The sequence below is a fragment of the Rhea americana genome, unplaced genomic scaffold, assembly GCF_003343005.1.
Source record: "Rhea americana isolate MKP2758 unplaced genomic scaffold, rheAme1 scaffold_10, whole genome shotgun sequence".
In the NCBI taxonomy this organism is placed as follows: Eukaryota; Metazoa; Chordata; class Aves; order Rheiformes; family Rheidae; genus Rhea; species Rhea americana.
Window position 1 is genome coordinate 8,184,450 of NW_028185039.1, and position 18,439 is coordinate 8,202,888.

At 35.0% G+C, this 18,439-nt stretch overlaps 1 protein-coding gene across 2 annotated transcripts; it reads right to left on the reverse strand.

Moving 5' to 3' along the window:
- Positions 1 to 106: 106 nt before the first annotated feature.
- Positions 107 to 18,004, reverse strand: ATF7IP2 (activating transcription factor 7 interacting protein 2). 2 transcript variants are annotated; one of them, XM_085303283.1, is made up of 10 exons: positions 17,114 to 18,004; positions 14,769 to 14,902; positions 12,883 to 13,017; positions 12,531 to 12,614; positions 11,194 to 11,351; positions 6,657 to 6,718; positions 6,054 to 6,106; positions 3,809 to 3,878; positions 2,292 to 2,395; positions 107 to 1,124 (listed from the first exon to the last, which is right to left on the reverse strand). In XM_085303283.1, the coding sequence occupies exons 1-10, from the start codon at positions 17,970 to 17,972 to the stop codon at positions 720 to 722; spliced, it is 2,064 nt and encodes a 687-aa protein (XP_085159409.1). In that variant the 5' UTR covers positions 17,973 to 18,004; the 3' UTR covers positions 107 to 719. The 2 variants fall into 2 exon arrangements, with proteins under 2 accessions (XP_085159409.1, XP_085159416.1); XM_085303290.1 differs by lacking the exon at positions 12,531 to 12,614.
- Between the last annotated feature and the right edge of the window lie 435 nt (positions 18,005 to 18,439).

Sequence of the window (18,439 nt, forward strand, 5' to 3'; positions counted from 1 at the left end):
AATACCAGAAATAACATTGCAAGACAGAAGTCTGGAACATTTACATCAATATATTTGAGTTATTTTACCATATTTTGGTAACATATGAGAAAAAAAAGTACAAATGTTAGGAACTGTGCTCTTAAGTATTAACTATTTTATTATCACAGCTACATTAACAAGCAATTTTAYGTGGTTCTTAGAAGCTTCAAAATAACAGAGATACTACAGCAATGTTGTCTGAACTAACGTATCTTTAAAAACTTAAACTTGGGAAGCTTGTGCCATTTAGGAACGATAAAAGAGATCTTCCTACATGTTTTAAAAACAGGAGTAAGAAAGATGAGCCTATCCCTTTGCAAGCATTCAAACCAGTTTAGATCATGGTTCATTAATGCCACTCAAAATAATGAAGAAACTTTTATTAGAATTTTCAATTCTTTCCTATAGCCGATAATCCCTTCCAATGTAACAGTAAAGATGCAAAAAAGTAAAATGTGGAAGTAAGTTTTTTAAAAAAGTCTTCATCTTTTTTAAGGCTGTAGAAATAAGCTTACAAAACTAATAAAGTTTATAATGTAAGAAAGATGGTAACAAGCCGGAAACATACGGAAGTTAACGCTGTCTGCAGTACAAATAACACTTTGATTCAAATCTTGCAATTGCAAGTAAGAATGTAGTACTTCTCACTGAAACAACAGACCAGTTGCTGAGGTAGTCTGGGTCTTCAAGAGTTTTTTTTAAAGACTTAAGGTAATAGACTGTATATCGCAAAATGGTCCGTAACGTCCACATATATCTTTTGACTGAATGGCAAAGTAGCATGTCTCTGGGATAGTGAACTGTGATAAAGAGCAAGCCATTGGAAGTGGCAAAGCCCTTATTTTGCCTATTTTCTTCCAACGTGATGCAGAAGTGTTCCTGGGGTTTTCACGGAACAGGTACAAGTGATAACTGTCTAGAGGAGCACACTTTGGATCTATTTCCTTAAGGGACCATGACAGTCCAATCCCCTTTGGATTTTGCACCTGAGCCACTTTTAGTTCAGGCTTCTGAGGAGGGACAGTGTCTCTGAATTCTTCAGCAAGTTCTGGACAAGGAGGGATCCTTGGCAGCGGAGGAAGATGTGGAAACTGCTTGGGAGCCTAGGCGACAAGACAGGAATAGCTGTTATTTAAACAACGACAACAGACAAACGTATTACTTTTTATTCATACTAACATTGCTTTGTGCAAGTATATAAACTTCTGAGCTGCTACTATYTGTACAGTTTCTAAGCTAGCAGAAGTGTTACAGATTATCTGCTTTCCATGTATTAAGATTAAGCAAATTGCTGATTCCTCATCTCTGTCTATCCACTATGCTCTTCCCCAAAGCACAAAACAACTCCTTGTACTATAGTAATACCAACTTAGAACAACCTGCTGCAGAGGTTACCATTAAATCTGGGAAGATGCTTATTTACTTTGGATCTTTAGTGCACTGATATAATTTCTAGACATTTTTAAAGGGTTTTGGGGAGGGTCAGTTCAGATAGAAAGCAAACCTGTGCATATACTTTGTTACTTAGTTTTAAAACTGGTATACACTGCACAGATGAATAAAACTGYAGATGTCTTCAAACTCAACTATTATCAATTTTAACAAATATTAAACACAGACTTAAGATAAATGTTTAGGCATATAAAGCGTATGTTTACTGCTTCACAGATTCAGCCTTCTTTATGTATTATCAACAAGCAGCAGAAAAAAAATACTGTATTTTCTTTTTTGAGTATTAAGATAATACTTTAGACATGCCATATATTTTAAGTAAAAACTTTCCTGCTGAAAGAAGTTTTACTTACACTTGGAAGTATCCGTATGGAAGAATAAAAACTGTTTAAGTCCTGTTAGCAAATAATGTTTTCAAACATTTTTAGGCATGACAAATTTGGAGAGACAGAGCATGTACAACAGCAAGGAAAAGGAGAGAAAGCCCTGGCAGAGGAAAAGAAGGGGGAAGTTGGAAAGACTTAAACAATTTTTTTTTTTTTTTTTTTTNCATTTGTTTCTAGCCACAGAATCTCCTGGCATTGATTGCTTACTTCTTGCAAAACCTTTACTGTTCTATTATCATTACAATCCTGCCTCCTAGTGGCATAACAAAAGCTTACTCCTTTAAAGTCAAATGGTTTAAACACTGTTCCTTTCCCATTTGAAAAGGTCTTTTTCCTTTAAGTTCTACATTACTCTGCAATATCCAAATCCACGATTTAAAATTCGTGTAGTATGGAAGTCGGGAAAAAAAAAAAAAAGTACCAAAAGAGTACCTCATCTGATGTTTCCGCCGTTAGCGCTAAGTGAGCTGAACTGAGGCATACTGGTTTGGAACTCCTTTCATGYGATACAGATTTCTGATCTTTTTCTGTTTTGCCTGCAAACAAGATGCAAGCTTTAAAGATTATTTTTCTGCCTATCAAAAAACAGCTGCATTAAGATCCTCAATTCATATATTAATGATTTTTCCCTACATGCTGTGGGTCCTTCCCTATTGTAAGATGCAACTTACAGGACTCCCTATCTTTACAAAATAATCTATCAAGTGCAAATTTCTTTAAACTGGACAATTGCTTCATCTTAGTGTAGCAAGATTATCAGAAAGTGAAACTGGAACAGAATGAGTCCATCCTGAATCTCTGTAACCACTGATTTTCGTCTTCAAATCTTGGAGAAGTTAGGTGACTACTACTTAATTCCATACAGGAATAGTGGCAAAATTCTGTCATCAAACTTTCAAGTTGTTCTCAAATAACTATTTACTTGTTATTAAAATGCAAAACCATTTGAATGGCACATAACTGATGTGGCGGTTTACAAAAACAGTAAATAATTTCAAATTTTAGGAGTGGAAATTATTGTGATCTTCTGCTTCAGTGTCTTATTTACCCTTTATGAGTCCTCAATAAAACTGCTGAGTAAGACACTGTCCTTCATTTTCCTTATTTAGGTTTCTTATGGCTCCAGCTGTTCTTTTTCTTCCTGTCATCTATCTTACAGCTTCASTATGTTCTTTCTCTTCTTGCTGTCTGGTCACTGCATGTAATCTGCCCCCCCCCCAAATGATATATTCTATGTTTTGACACTTGACACTTTCTGTTTCTTTCTTTCTATTTTATCATTACTTTCTTCTGGTACTTTTGTGCATGGATTCATGCTTCCTTCATATCAATCTTAGTATTTTCATTGCAAAGTTGTATAATCTGATTCTCCCAAGCCTTAAAAATCTCATACCTTACCTCAAAGTGAATCTCTTTGTTCTGAGGAACTAAGAAAGGAAATGCCTTATTTTAGTATGAGTAAGACAAATCTTGGCAGTTCCTATCATGCTGAGAACAAGTCTCCACTTAGCTGAATGAAAAACAGCAATCCCTTTTGTTTATACTGAGCAGTATCCTTTTTAAGAAGAACACAGTGTGACTAACTATTACCAAGCAGTTAAAAAGGCTGTTCAATGTAACAGCTTGTCTTAATGAGAAAGTGCAACTGTTTTCTCCTTGTAAGAGTAGAGATTGTGACAGGAGTAGGGAGATTTGTAGTCACAAACAGTCATTCTTTATGAGAAGGCAAATTCTTTAAATACTGCTTTTCATCTGACAAAACAATTCACTGCTATTAAAGATATGCAAGGGCAGCTGCTTATAGGAGAGTGTTTTCCCTTTGAGAAATAGATAGAGTTTTATGATTGTCCTTCGAATAAAGTTAAGTAAATTAAGTGATTCATAGTTACACCTACCCCATTAAGTTCAGGGAGATGCTAAAAAGTGAGTTAACAAAATAGTCTCTTTACCTTTGCTGGAGTTGTGCTTTTCTTCTTCTGTTAGGTCAATCACTTCAAGTTGTCTTTCTTTTATTTCACTCTGAAAAAGACATCACTTGAGTGTTTCTCTTTCAATTTTAGTATCAAGTAACTACAAGACTATTTAACAGTTTGCAGAACGGAACGTATCTGTAAGTTTAGATCCCTACACAATGAAAAAAAATTCTTCAAAAAACCCCATAAAGTTATAGAGCCACACATAGTGGATATGCAGAAATTCAAGCAAGTAAAAACAATACTTGATGGTCTACAACAAACTATTTAATCAGTCATTTGAGGTCACTTTCTAGAAAGTCATTTAATTGTTTTAGGACACCTTCTAGTACAACTGGGCCTAGGACTGGACATACCAGTATAAATTTTACAGGCACTCTAAGAGCCAAAATTGTAYCATCTCATTTTCTCTGCTATTCTTACGAAAAAAAGTCACTCAGTTGATAAACTTAATAAATCACTAAACATCATTAAGAAATCATGTGTTTTTATAGTAGCTTTACATGAATCTAAATTTATGAAGTTTTGCCTGCTCTCCCAGGGGAAGAAGTTTACTTCAGTACCACCATGATCTCTACAAGTTACCATGGTAAAAGMCATGCTTCTCAATGCTTGGATTTTTGCAGTTACCTATGATTATTTTCCTCAATCAAAAAAAGGCAGTCAAGAAAGACGGCTGATTCAGACTCAGAACTCCTCAGAAAGCATTCTGAGCACAGTGTAAAACAAAAGCATCCTTTAAAATTAGAAAACAGGAACGAAAATGCAGTCTATAAAAAGGCTATGAACTCCAGTTGGCCAATATGCACACTATAAATACTTTATTATGCTTTCTTGTAGCTTAAGTAGGGAGATGGCATCATAGGCAAATTGAAGAATACTAGGTTGGAGTAAATGGTTAAAGTGAAGCTAAGTTTGAGACTATATCAGTCAGTTAAAAGTGTCTTCACATTAATATTTTCAGAGTAAAAACACACCTCCAGCCAAATCTACCCTTCCAATCAAGTATGAGGAGCTGCTCCAATCCCACCAGCACTGCCTCTYCTGCCACTGTTTGGATTTCACATCATAATCACAAAACATTAAATTTTTCAACACCTGAAGCATGTGGCCCTGGATCAATGGCATGAACCAGCTTAGAGCCCACAATACGATTCTAGTCTACAGGCTTCTGTGTTATTTTTAAAATGTGATTAGCACTTAAATATTTTTGAGGAGTATTTTAAATACTGAATTGCTACAAATCTATCTCAACATCAATTGTAGGTAGGGATGTCAACATTCGACTCAGGAATCCTACATTAGGATTCCAAAATCCTATCTTAAACTGTATCTAGACTTTTCTTCCAGTAGAATAATAGCTGATAAACCTCTCTTTGAAGAAGAAATGCAGCTTGTCAGAACTCTAAGATTGGTACTGAATAATTTGTTTGGAAGCATTCAGAGAGGGATTTCAGAATAATCAAAGACACTTTAGGAAGGTCTGAGAAACTCATCTTTCACAAAATCAAAAATTAATTCTGCTTGAAAAAGGTAACATGCATGKGCTTTGTTGTGGTTAGGGGTGAGACTCACCACTTCCTGGATTGTATGAAGAAGCACTAAGAAGTTTCAGGTTTACTCTCCCCCTCCCCTTTTCTGCAGGTCAGGAAAGCAAGTATATCAACTTGGTTTTATTTAAGGGATCAAAAAGTAACTTAGAATAAACTCTCAGGGCTGGAAGAAAGAGACCTACTTTATTTCTTTTCCTTAAATATTCACCTTCTATCCAAAATGAGGAACAAATGAAGCTGAAAAAGTGCTTACAAAACTAAAATAGCTCAGAAACAACCAATATCTCTTGTCCTTTCATTTGCTTAACCTAATTGTTTCTGTAGTTTTCCATGCACCATGGAAAACTCCATGCATGGAGAAGGCACAATCTCCATTTCCAAGGGGAAAACAAGCACAGCATTTCTTCATCACTTTACATATTATTCTTTCCTCTGTAAGTTCATCGTTAAGAAGGCGGCAAAAAAATTACAGAAGCAAGAGGGATGACAGCCTATACCTACATTATCTGTACAAAACCACGAGAAGCTTCAATATAGGCTGTACTCAAATACAAATTAGCTCTAAGAATAACTCAAAATCCAGGGTACTGAAGTGGCCTACGTACCATCAACTACAATTTGTTTTATTTGAGGAAAACATGAAAAATACACTTAAGTTTATTTTTTACCTGAGCTGTTGCTGACTTTTCTGCTCGTGTAGATACATGGTTATTTGGAATATCTGTAACATAGTTTTCACAAATGTTTAAAATATTTTGTCTGTTAGTCTTAATATATACTGTTACAAAAATACTTTTAAATAATTGTTAGAGCAACAGAATGTTGTAAGTCTCTGTCTGTCCCCCCAAAAACATAGGACAGTTATGGAAATAACAAACTTACCAAGAATGTGCAGTATTGCCTTTATCTAAGAAGCAAGTATCTAGCAAGTTAACTCACCCTGCTTGGTATTGTCTTAGATGTGTAAAAATTGTCATTAGTGCCCTCTCATACAAGAATACCAATGCAAACACGTTTTAAATAATTGAAATTTTCTGGTAGTTTTTTTTTTTTTTTTAATCTGGCTACATAAAGCAACAGGAGATTTAAAAAAAAGAACTGACACATCCTTAAGTATTTCAGAATCAAAACTGTATTTTAATGACATTAAAGAAAAAAGAAAATAAAGAAAATGACACACAAAAAATCTAGCCAGTAATAAGCTAKACGTACTCTGTATATTCTGCAGTATATCCATTAGCATACATGAATTCAACGTTAAGTTTCAATACCTGAATTATTTGCAGTTGCTGAATTTTGGCCTTCCACAGAGATCAGTATGACTTCATCAGAGCTAATAAACAACACAAAAATAGATAAAAACACATTTAGAGATATATAACTTCTCCTGAAAAGCATTAAGAACAGGTACACAAATGTATGGACCATGAAAGGTTGAGCTGGTTGATTCAAACAATTTAAACAAAATAATGGCTCAGAAAAATTAATAATAGAACAGGTAATAATTTATGGCACTAGGAGAAAAATTAAATCCTTACAATTTATTAAGTTGTGCATTGTTACATTTACTATTTAACAGCAGAGTACGCTACAGATCAGGAGAACGAATGAAATTCTAGACATCTTTTCTAGAAACAAACTCTACTTGCTTCCATTTTAGTAAAATAAGTGAGGTATTTTGCTTGCTTTATGAAAATAGGGGCATGTATTAATTGAAATTCTGTCCACCAGCACTATGTTTTTATGCTTTCCAAACTGTAACCCTTAATTACTCACACTGCCTCAAACCTGTCAACTTCATTATCTCGCACTGCTTATCAAATGGCATGAGATCCGTTGAGGTATATTTTGTGGTCTCAAATCCAGGGTTACTTAATACTCAAACCCATTAATAATTGCCATTAGGTGTACTAATATGCAAACATGCTAGTAAGTCAATTTTATAATGCAAAGGCTAAACAAAATTCCTAAAGAATTAATCTACTTATTAATGGCAAAGCTAATCCAGTTGATCCTAAGGATAAAAAAAAAAACTGTCTAAGATCACACAGAATGGAAACATGTGAAATGTAAATTTACTCAGAGAAAAAGATAACAGCAACCAAGGGGACAGTCTGACATTTGCACTGGCCATACCGTAGTGTACTTTCTAGGTTCATTCACCACCTAAACTGATGTCAAATGTAGAGCTATTCTATAAAGAGGTTCTGCAGGTATAGATACTGTACAAGTACAGGAAATTAAATATCTAGGTTGCATCAGATTTACTGTACCTATTTAGATAAAAAACTAGTAATTTAATACAGTAGACTCACTGTACATATGCTCCAAACGCTGATATTTCTATTAAAGATTTCCAAAAAAGAAACATGGGAATCCTATCCACATTTTGTTGTGCAATTACAGTCATGCAAAAGTTCTCCTCTTTTGTCCTCTGGATACCCTGTAGTTGTTTGCTGGTTACAACTAAGAAAAGGATAACCTAACCAGAGTTGTTTAAAATTAGTGTTTTGAACCTTACTCATATYGAATAAGAAATCAAGAAATTCTCATTGCTGATTTTTTCAGGGATACTGAAAAGACTGTTTTTGGATAAGTGAACTTTCCTATTTCATTTTGCCATAAGCAAAGATTCAGTTATTCAGACAGTAAAAAAGCATAAGTTAACACATTTTTCTTTGAAAAAAATTAAAGAGTGAAAAATAAGATCATAATTTTTTTTTCAGATTCATATTGCAGGTGATTAGCAGTGTTTTGTTTATCTGGACATAGTTTTCTTGGTGCAGGTACTAGTTATCTGTTTAAGATTTTACTTACCATATTTTGAAAGCAAAACTTCAAATATTAATATGAGCACTTAAAATCAAGTTTAATAGCTGAAACACTCTGAAAGGTACTCTGCTTAAAAATTGACAGCAGCCCTTCAATACTTGATATCAAACAATGCCATAAAATGTTCTATGAGTTCATGCTGTTTGCTATAATAGTTAAAGGGCTTTTTTTCCCCCAGATAGCTTATCTCTTATTGCAGACAGTAATAATACTACTGATAGTAACACACTACTAGTTTATTTCACTTTACTTAGGCTGCTTAAAAACAAACAAACAAAGTCCCCCAAGCAGACTGTCCTGCCAAAGAAAGGAAACTATGATAACCACTAACTTTAGTATTCTGCAACTGTCCACCTTGCTAAATTTTACAAGTTCCTCTGTCTTTGACTGAATTAGGGWGTTGAGACAATCTTTCAGTTAATACAATCTGCCTTATCAGCCTGTGAACCAGAAAACAGCTTTTGTGGTTACAGACTCAGTCACAGAAGCCAAACAAGGACRTAAGAGAATTTAGGACTTGGTTGCAGCAAGACTCCTAGTATGGTATAATACRCTGTAATCAGTGGAACACAAGGAATACTAATGAAGTTAAGCAAGCAACAGGAAGCCGAACTATAAGGTTGGGGGGGATCACTTTCCTACTCCTTTTTCAAATATTTTAAGGTAAATTCTATCAACTCTAGTTCACAGCAACTTTACCTTTAAATATAGGTAATGTGTTTTGTTACGAAACAAATACTAGGCAGCGTCAAAGTATTTTTTTAAGGTGGCGACATCATTGCTCTAAAGGTAGTATTACATCACTGTGGCAAGGAATCTGTATTTCTGAACACATTTCACTAGATTTAACACTACCACACCTAAATAATACTTCCTGATTTTAGCATATCTTATTCATTTAGGGTTATTAATTCCTGTAAGCAATTAATCCGTAGTCTCAAGCGTTAAGATGGCCCCAACTCCTTTCAGGGATATCGTACTTGCACTTAAGAGTCTTCCCATCTCTGCCCACCCACTCAGGCTTCTGCCAGTTATGATGATGTAACTGTCGGGTTATTCTCCCTCAGACTCAGGCTCAGGCACCGCTAACCTGCCCTGGCTTATCGCTGAAGTAAAACCTGATAGTTGAAGAAAACTGTAGGTAGGAAAAGCAGGTAGGTAGGAAACAGTTTATAAGGACTCCAAAGAGTGAACATCCCTTCAGGTATATGGAWGATCCAAGAGGCTGATCTAACACAACATATGACCCTGACATTTCATCCAGCAAGCTCTGTTCCTGCTGTTTGCTCAGATCCTGAGATGCTGGTTTTGGGGGAAGGAGCACACCCTCACATTTTAGCACATGTGATAATACACGTCAGCCCTTTTATTAGCGATCCGCACTAAAACCCTTACAAGTCTGTCGATCATCATGAAAACCGTGCGTAGAGAGTACTGACTGTAAATTTCCAGAGTAAGTTGAAAGGAGCGTGAGAAGTGGAGTGGTAAACTAAATATTGCAGGTGGACTGGAATAATAATGAAGATTCCATATTATTCTTATCACACAGAATATATAGGTTTATCACCAGATTAAATAAAGCAATTGAACAACATCATGTACAGGATGAAAGGCTTCTTCACAAGCTTGAAAGCCAGATTCCAGTTATAGGAAAAAAGATTTCTGCAGTTTGCACATTAACTCCCTAATGTGCCTTTTTTTAAATTGGATATTTGTTCCAAGTCACAGAAATATAATCAGTGAAAGCTTGCAAAACTCAGGCATAGAAAAATCCATAAACAGATTTATGTTTACTTACAAAATTTCCTCAGAAAAGAAGTTCTCTGAACCTGCTCCTCACTTTTTACATTATTAACGACGTCTTTGTTTTACTTTGCCTTGCAGCTATTTATTTACAGTATCCCATCAACAGTAATCAAGGGTCTGATAAAATCTCTCTTGGTACTACTGAATAAGTGGCAAGCATAAGAAAGAATACAGCACATAAAATATTTGTTTGAACAAAACTGTCTATGAACACAAAATAGCATTATTTTGTCTTTGTATATATACAGGCCAAAGTAAGTTACTATTTTCATACTAGCTGGTGCAGAGAAATCCTGTTGGGTACAATAGGAGAGAACAAGAAGAGACGGACATCCCCAAAACATCCACCTGAGGGAGCTGGATGTAACACACAAAGAGGACCCCGCAAGTGGCAGATGGGGAGCATTACTCCAGAGCTCTCACACCGATACTCAACCAGCACCAGAGGATGGGAACAAGCTTTAGTCTCAGATCTGCCAAGACAGAAATAAATGCAAGCTCCTTGCCAGCTCTTTTAGGGAGCAYCTGAAGATTTCTTCCATTTTTTCTGCAAGTGTGCAAGGCTCCAAGCAGAACACTGGTTGTGAGTTTTTGCAGAGTGCACACAACTTACACATGAAAAGTATTGTAACTGGTAAAACACTGACATGAACAAGTTAAAATACTTTAAGGAACTATTAAAAAAACTGTTTAGAATTCCCTTGAACGTTATTTAGTATATACTGACCTAAAATTTCATAATATACAAAATTGTTTTTCTGGAATTTTGATTTCTCTCATTCCAAAAGTGTCTTAAAAACACTGAATGTACTATATTCTATTCCAATTTTTATATTTCGCATTAAGAAGTTACCTGGAAGATTTTTCCTATCATGASCACTCAAATATCTTTACACAGACATTCTTCCTGTTGTGCAATAAGAAATCAATGCCTAACAGACCTGTTTGTCTTGGAGCACTTTAAGGACTGATGATCTAGTTGAGCTGTAATGGATAAAGTGGAGATATGAGCAACAGCACTGAGCACCTAAATAATGGCTGAGTTAAATTTTATTTTATGATTGAATTCAAACTGCCAGTGAAGAGTTGAGGGAAAGAGTAAGTCCTCATAAGTGTTTTAAAGCAATAAGGCCAGTAAGTACATTTTCAAATTATAATATAGACACCTACCTTGCATCTTCTGAAACACATGAAGTGAAATYAGTGTGGGATGACAGTAAAAATTCATTTGAGCACCTTTCTTGCRCATTTATGGCATTTGCAAAGGAAGCAGAGGATCCAAGCTGGTTTAGAATTATATTTTGCGAGTCTGCACTAGGAAGCCTTGCCTGACAGAGCAGGAAACAAATACTGCATTGTCATAGGGGTCACAATATAAACCTGCTTATCTGTGCAACAAATACTAAGTTAGCCAAGGTGCATTTAGAACTAGGAGAAAAAAAGTCCACAATAATAGTAAAGCACTTAGTTTTTTCTTGAAGATTAACTTTTTTTTWWAAAAAAAGTCTACTTAAAATTTAAGGCTTATAAGCATCTTTATCTGTATATGTTTTACACTTCCTAAAGTTTTTTGGGAGGAAGTCAAGAAGACATAAAACAAATCCCGTGAAATATGTGAAAGYTTCTAGACAAAATTGCACATTCACCACGAGCAAGTCTCATTATACTTTCTGATGTTAAAGAACAAAGACTTGGTTTACATGTTAAAGAACAAGGACAAAACCCCAAGTCTTTCTCTTTTTTACTTAAAGACACATACTTCTATAAAAGTGCAATCTCTTATGAAATACACAATCAACACGAAATAAGAGGCTGATAGTTCACAGAAGCCTTTCTCCCATRTAAGTAGCTAAAAATTTCAGCACAAGATACAATCATGCTAAACACATGAGATATTCCTATTGTTCATGAGAATCAAATATCCCCACACAAAAATGTTGTTTCCTAACAGTATCATTTTAGTGTTAATGTATGAATACTTCCATGAAAAGTGCTTGACTACTAATAGCAACATTAAAAATGCTTTCTTTGCTCCATATTTTCAATTTCATTGCCTAAGGAAGTGGTCTTCAACTTGTCATTCATGGCTCTTTGGCAAATGATGGACTATAGCTAAATGACTGATCAAAGGTAACGAAGAGAGGTGACCACGCTGTTAAATAGCATTAACTTTGTAATAAAGAGATCTGACCCTTCACCAGAAGGATTCCAATGGCTCTCATATAGAACACAAAGCAAAAATTGTCAATTGAAATAGTGCCTCTACCTTGTTTTTGATCCGTTAAGTTTGTTCAATCATGATGGTGCAAAATAAATACAACTGAAAACAGGTAACTTCCACCAAAGATCAAGTTCTACCAATTTAAGAATTCTACATAGAATTTGTTATTGATGCAAGTGAGAGCAATGCAGCTAGAAAAGCTATCAAGTTTCAGCGTAAACATTGGTACCCATGAGTTTGCAATTAGTCATTAATACCTCTATTAGCACACGCATCTGCATTGTACCTGATTAACAACCATTTTTGACAAAACTTTCTTCTGAAATGCTATCACAGTGTTAATGCGTCTCTCAAGCTTTGATACTTTTTTCTGCAACAGAAACAATATTACTTAAAATTAGAATTCAATTTTACCTGAATGACACATTATCATCATCATACAAAGAGTAGACAGTGAAACAATTGCAATTAAGAGAAGTTAAAAATACAACTACTATTAAACTGATCTTTATGTCACACAAGATGAAAAGATTGCATACATYTGAGATGTCATCTTTCTCTAATGTACTGTAACAATCAGTTATGTGTAGTAGCATATTCAGCATGCAAAAGTCATGCATTTTTTCAAAGAAACTTACTAGGAATGTTATAGCTAGTTCTTCATGTTTTTTCCAGCACTGTGCCTGTTCAATTCTTCCACTTAAGCCTTCCAGTTTATGATTAAAGAAGTCACTATTTAAAATTTCCATCCGCTCACGAATCACAAGTTTGATCTATAAAAAAAAGCCCCATTTCAAATCTTAAAGAAATAAATATCATTCAGCCCTGACATGACTATACAAATAAAATGTTAAATTTAAAATCTAATTAAATATTTAGGGAAGGGAAGAATGCTTTTCTTTCTAATGTTTTTGTGGCATTTCTAGTAGCTATAAAAAACATCAAATTCTGTACTTTGGCATTCTTCTCTCCATTATATTTAATCTACTTTGCATATAGAAGGTGTCAAAATGTACCTAAGCACATCTTCCAAAAATTTAAGGAGGAAAAAATTAATATGTTAATGTCAATCATTTCCAATGCACTACCAGTAGTTTTAAACATTTAACATTTAGGATTTTTCTACATGTAGGATTTGGGAATTTGCTCCTCTAGTGGCTTGAAGATCAGAAATTGCTGAAAGCCAAGGCTGTTTTTAAAGACAGAATACTGATGAGCAAGTGAGGTTTTTTTATACTGAAAAAAAAAACCTTTTCCCTATGACTCCATAAAAAACATTTATATAAATTATAATTAAACTTTAAATAATTTTAATTGCTACTACTAGAAGTTCAAAATAAAGTTCTGTGTTGATTTTACACATCAGGACTGGTCTCCTTGATACCAACCACAAGGCAAAGCTGTTTATGTATAAATTGGTCTGAGGTTCTATTTTTATGTCAGGAAAACAAGCAAGATTTTGTAAAATAGGTAATGAGTTCCCTCAAAAAAAAATATTAAAAAATATAGGTTCCTGATTATTACTCTGTATGAAGTACTTGTTCTCTTTTTCTGTTACAGAAAGAATTTGCCAAACTCATTCCTTTTCTTGAAAGTCATTACTGAATTGCTTTTGCTTTCTTGCAACAATACAATAGTTCACTTGTTTTACAAAACACAAAACAATAAAAAAGAAAAATTTTTAGCTTTTCTCCCCTTGAAGTCTTTATTTCCCATCTTGCCTGATAATTGTTAAGAAGCTGAGACTTCTAAAATAATCTCAGTTTTAATTCCTTGAAGTTCATGAAAACACAGTTTTGGGCYCCAATCAGGAAAAAAAGAAACAGAATAAAAAGAAATTCTCCAAGATGGATATCGATAAACAGTATCTATCAGTGTGCTATAATACTGCTAAAAGATACTTCTGTTGAAGGCACTCATAGCACCGCATTTCCTACTCTCGCTGGTCATTCACTACTGACATAAACCAACACCTTAGACAGTATGCTCTACATTCTACCTCTGAAACAGCAGCAGCTGATAAAGAAATATTCACCTAAAATGGAAAGGAATTAGAGGAGAATTTTCAGTTACTCTCCAAAAACGGAGAAGAAAAATCATTATTCCTCTGAGTAATTCCTCCTGTTTCTATCTTCTAGAAGGAAGATAACTCCATTCTGTCTAACGCAAATTACGAAACGTATGAGTGAACCTGCAGTCTGACACAGGCTTGCAAAAGATCTCTGTTGCAAGATCCACACAAAGTGAGTGATACTTTACCTAAAATATGCAAGAATTAAAAACGTGTAATTATGTACATTTTGTCTTATATTTTGATTGTCATATTTTAGATTTCAGTTAGTAGAGAATCCATTCAAAATAACTTTTGTATTTTTCCCTCCCAACATGCATTTGAATTCTCCCTAGAAAGAGGGTTACCAGCATCCCTAACGTTGTGCTCCCCACCTAAAGTTATAAACAGGATAATCGTATCTCAGTTTTAAAGCACATATAAAACAACAAACATTCAAAGACCAGCAAGTACCTTTCCCAAAAGATTTTCTTCCTTTTTTGACATTGTACAAAAATTCTCTTTCTTGTTTTCATCAGACATTTTAATGCGTTTACGCTGGATATTTTCCTTACTTCCTGAGCACACCCTCTTCCTTTGAGTGTTCTCTGAAAGTAAACAAAGCTCACATTAATCTTGCAGAATTCCTTCTGTATTACAACTCAGGGCTGGGGAGGAAGGCGAGCAGTATTATTTAAATCAGCTGATGCACCTCCTTAAATATGCTGGCTGCAGTAGTCTGATCTTTAATTATAACTGGGAAAAGTATTTTATGTAGAAAGATGCAGAAACCATAGAGTCAGGCAGAAGTGTGGGGAGGGGAAGAGGAAAAGGAAACAAGATCATTGATGATCGCTGCTGTTAAGTTTTTCACTATTAAAACTTTAGAGACACTTATTGAGAGAGTTATTCTYCTCCTCCTCCTTTTTCTAGCACCAGCAGCAGGCTCTCTACCTTGAGACAAGCAGATAAAAGATGACCATGCTATTTCTGCAGAAATAACACCCAGATATGCCTGATGGCTTTTCCCTGCTCTACTCTGGGCCAGTGCCTCTCAATTTCCTTTACTGCCTTTTTTTCACCTATCATAGTAAGTACCTTCCTGGGATTAGGGGTCCCTTAAGCATTGTCATCTGAGAAGCCAGCCTCAGATGTACATCAAAACTRTGATTTTTTAAATATGAGAATCTTTCCTATTATCAGCAAACAAACTAGATCTCCTCCCACCTCTCTTTCTCCTAACCACATTAAAATGAGGAGTAAGATAGAGGAAGTTATTCTCTAGGGGTTTCACAGAGGTAATATTTTGTAGTCAAGAAGAGTCTTACACTGGCAACTTAAAGATTGTACTTACCTTGCCAGAAAAACGCCATTTCTGATTCATTACTTTCTGATGAATTTAACAAGAATTTTGTGACTGCAAAACACCATTTTGCATCTTTCCCAGGCAGAGACAAATCCAGAGATCAGAATACTTCTGTTTCACTCAACTAATCACTCAAGCAGCAGTAAGAGCAGTAGAGGCAGTTATTGAATGAACTGACAGAGCTGGAAGACTAACTCCCTACCCCTAAAAAACGTGAAGGCTGATACACTGAAAATCAGTAAGATAGGAGGACACTGGTCTCCAAAAGAGATTGAATTTTTGTTTATTTAAAAAAGTAACTAAGCTATCACTATAGTGGTAAAGGAGAAAAACTTAGTTATTTTTCTAAAGAGAATATTAAGATACAGAGGACTCTTCAGCAAACAACTGTTCACAGTTTCATTTATGTATTACACTATCACAGTCAAGCTAATTAAGACTGTATGTAACAAACCTCTTAAATTATTGAGCACATAATTTAAATAGCTACCTATATTAAATAGTAAATTTTGTATGCACTTAGCATTGCATTAGAGTAACTGTGAAATTCAGTATCTATTGCACTCAAACAAGTTTCCCCTTAAAGCAAGTATACAGATTTTTTTAATCAATGAAATATGAACCGCTCAACATAGTACTAAGTGCTAAAGCACATTTGATGAGCATTTCAAAGATTCAAGAGAAAAAAAAAACTATACTGAATTTATGAAGCGGTAATTAAAATAGCATTTATTTTAATACTGACTCCATGCTGGTTTGCAGTAAACAAGCTTATCGCAACTCTGATAAAAAGAAAAAAAAGCAGTAAAACTTGTTATGAAGTGTGATTTTCTTAAGACAAAGAAAAGTTTAGCACAGCAGTGATTGAGAAGAGCTTCACTCTCCAGGACATCAGCTGCCTTGCAACCACTTCCTCCAAAAAGGCCAACAAAACCTCACCTCTTTYCCTTCTAAGAGCTAGGTTTGCATGACTGCCTTTTACAGTAGTATTTACTTTCTTACTGTCACTTATTTTAGGCTCTTTGCGGAAAGAAGGCCTTTCACTCCCCCCRCCCCAGAGAAGTATGAGAAAAATACTTATTCTAGGATTAGCTTCTAATTGTTTTTCTTGACTCATTCTTAGAACCATTTCCCTCTTTGCATTATCTGCTTCCTCTGCTGTGCTGTCCTGCATGCACTAAGACCGTCACCACGCTCTTTGTTTGGATTGTTTTCATGTGCTGAGGTGAAACATATGGAAGGGTTGCAAATGAACCTGCTAACAATATTTCCTTGGCAGCTCAAATAATTTCAGAACAGTACACTGGTTAGAAAAGCAGACAGAACATGAGAAGATAACCAACAAAACTCTCATCATAGAACAAAAATCCATACATCAATCACAAAGAGCTGAACTGAAAGATATTGCCCAAACAGTGAAGCATTGTGTCAATAGAAAAAAAGCAATGCTTACCTATATCAGACTCACACAATGCATCTGGCAGCATAATTTCATCATCTTCAGAAATATGTGGACTATCATCTCCACCAGACACTTTACCCCTAGACAGAGCAGTGTTTCTGTCTCCTGTAGTCTTCATGGGAGTAACTAAGGCAGCACAATTTTCTGTTTTCTTTTTTGAAGAATCTATTTCATCTATTTTTTTTAACACTGGAACAAGTTTTTTAGCAGGCTTTGTTCCAGGTTTTATGCCCATCTTTTCCAGGATGGGAAGGACACTGTTAGTTCTCTTACCCTTACTATCATCGTCAACCGCAGCCTCAGCAGCGCTCTCTTTTACCTCATCAATGGGCAGTTCATTCAGGCTCGAGCATAAACACACTTCAACTGACTTGGATGGTGCTATGTTTACAGCATTTTCATACCACTTATGAAATACAACTTTTAARCATCCAGCATTTAAAAGCTGATTTGCATCTGAATTTCTGTTGCAAATTATACCAGGCACGGGATCTTGACATTCTTCTTGACTAATATCTGGATCAACGCTTACATCATAACAACATTCCTGGCTGGCTACCGAGCTAATGCTGACTCTTGGTAGAATCACTGACGGTTTTTTTTCAGGTAGCACTGAACTTGCATTTGATTCAGAAAATACTTTTATTTTGACATAATCCTTACTTTTACAGATTATATCTAAGGTACTTGGCTGAAGAGAATGATCTTTAGTTTGCAAGCCCCACAAAATCTTCTCCTCTGCTGAAGCATTCTTTATTTTATCTGGCATTTTTACTTGCTTTCCATTACTTGGAGTCATAGGTTTTTTTGATCGCAAAGGTTTCTGTGAAGTTTTATTTGAAGACTCCATCTTCCAGGCCCTGTAACAAAGAACTAGATTTTAAAACCAAATACATGGAATAACTYGTCTAAAGTCTTTATTCTCCATTGCTTTTGCAAATACAAAATATTTTTATAAAGCCTTTATTATAGCAATATATTAACTCATTTTAAACATCTCTCCTTGTGTCACAGCAGGAAAATGTCAAAAAAGTGCAAGAGCATCCTCACATTATGCTTAGGAACAGCAATGGACATAACTCTAAACAATCTTTAAAAAAGAAAAAAGTTAGCGCGAACAGTACAAAATGCTATTTTTCAGTATTTGCAGTTAGATTTAGGGCAGCATAAAACATTTTGCTATTTGTTCTCAAAATCTGGAAAACCTCTGTTCATAGTAAAGATAAATGTGACTGATACTCACAGCTGTATCAGCATTTAATGAAAACTATCATCACTTCCATTTAACTTCAGCTCATTAGGAATATTCTCACAGGG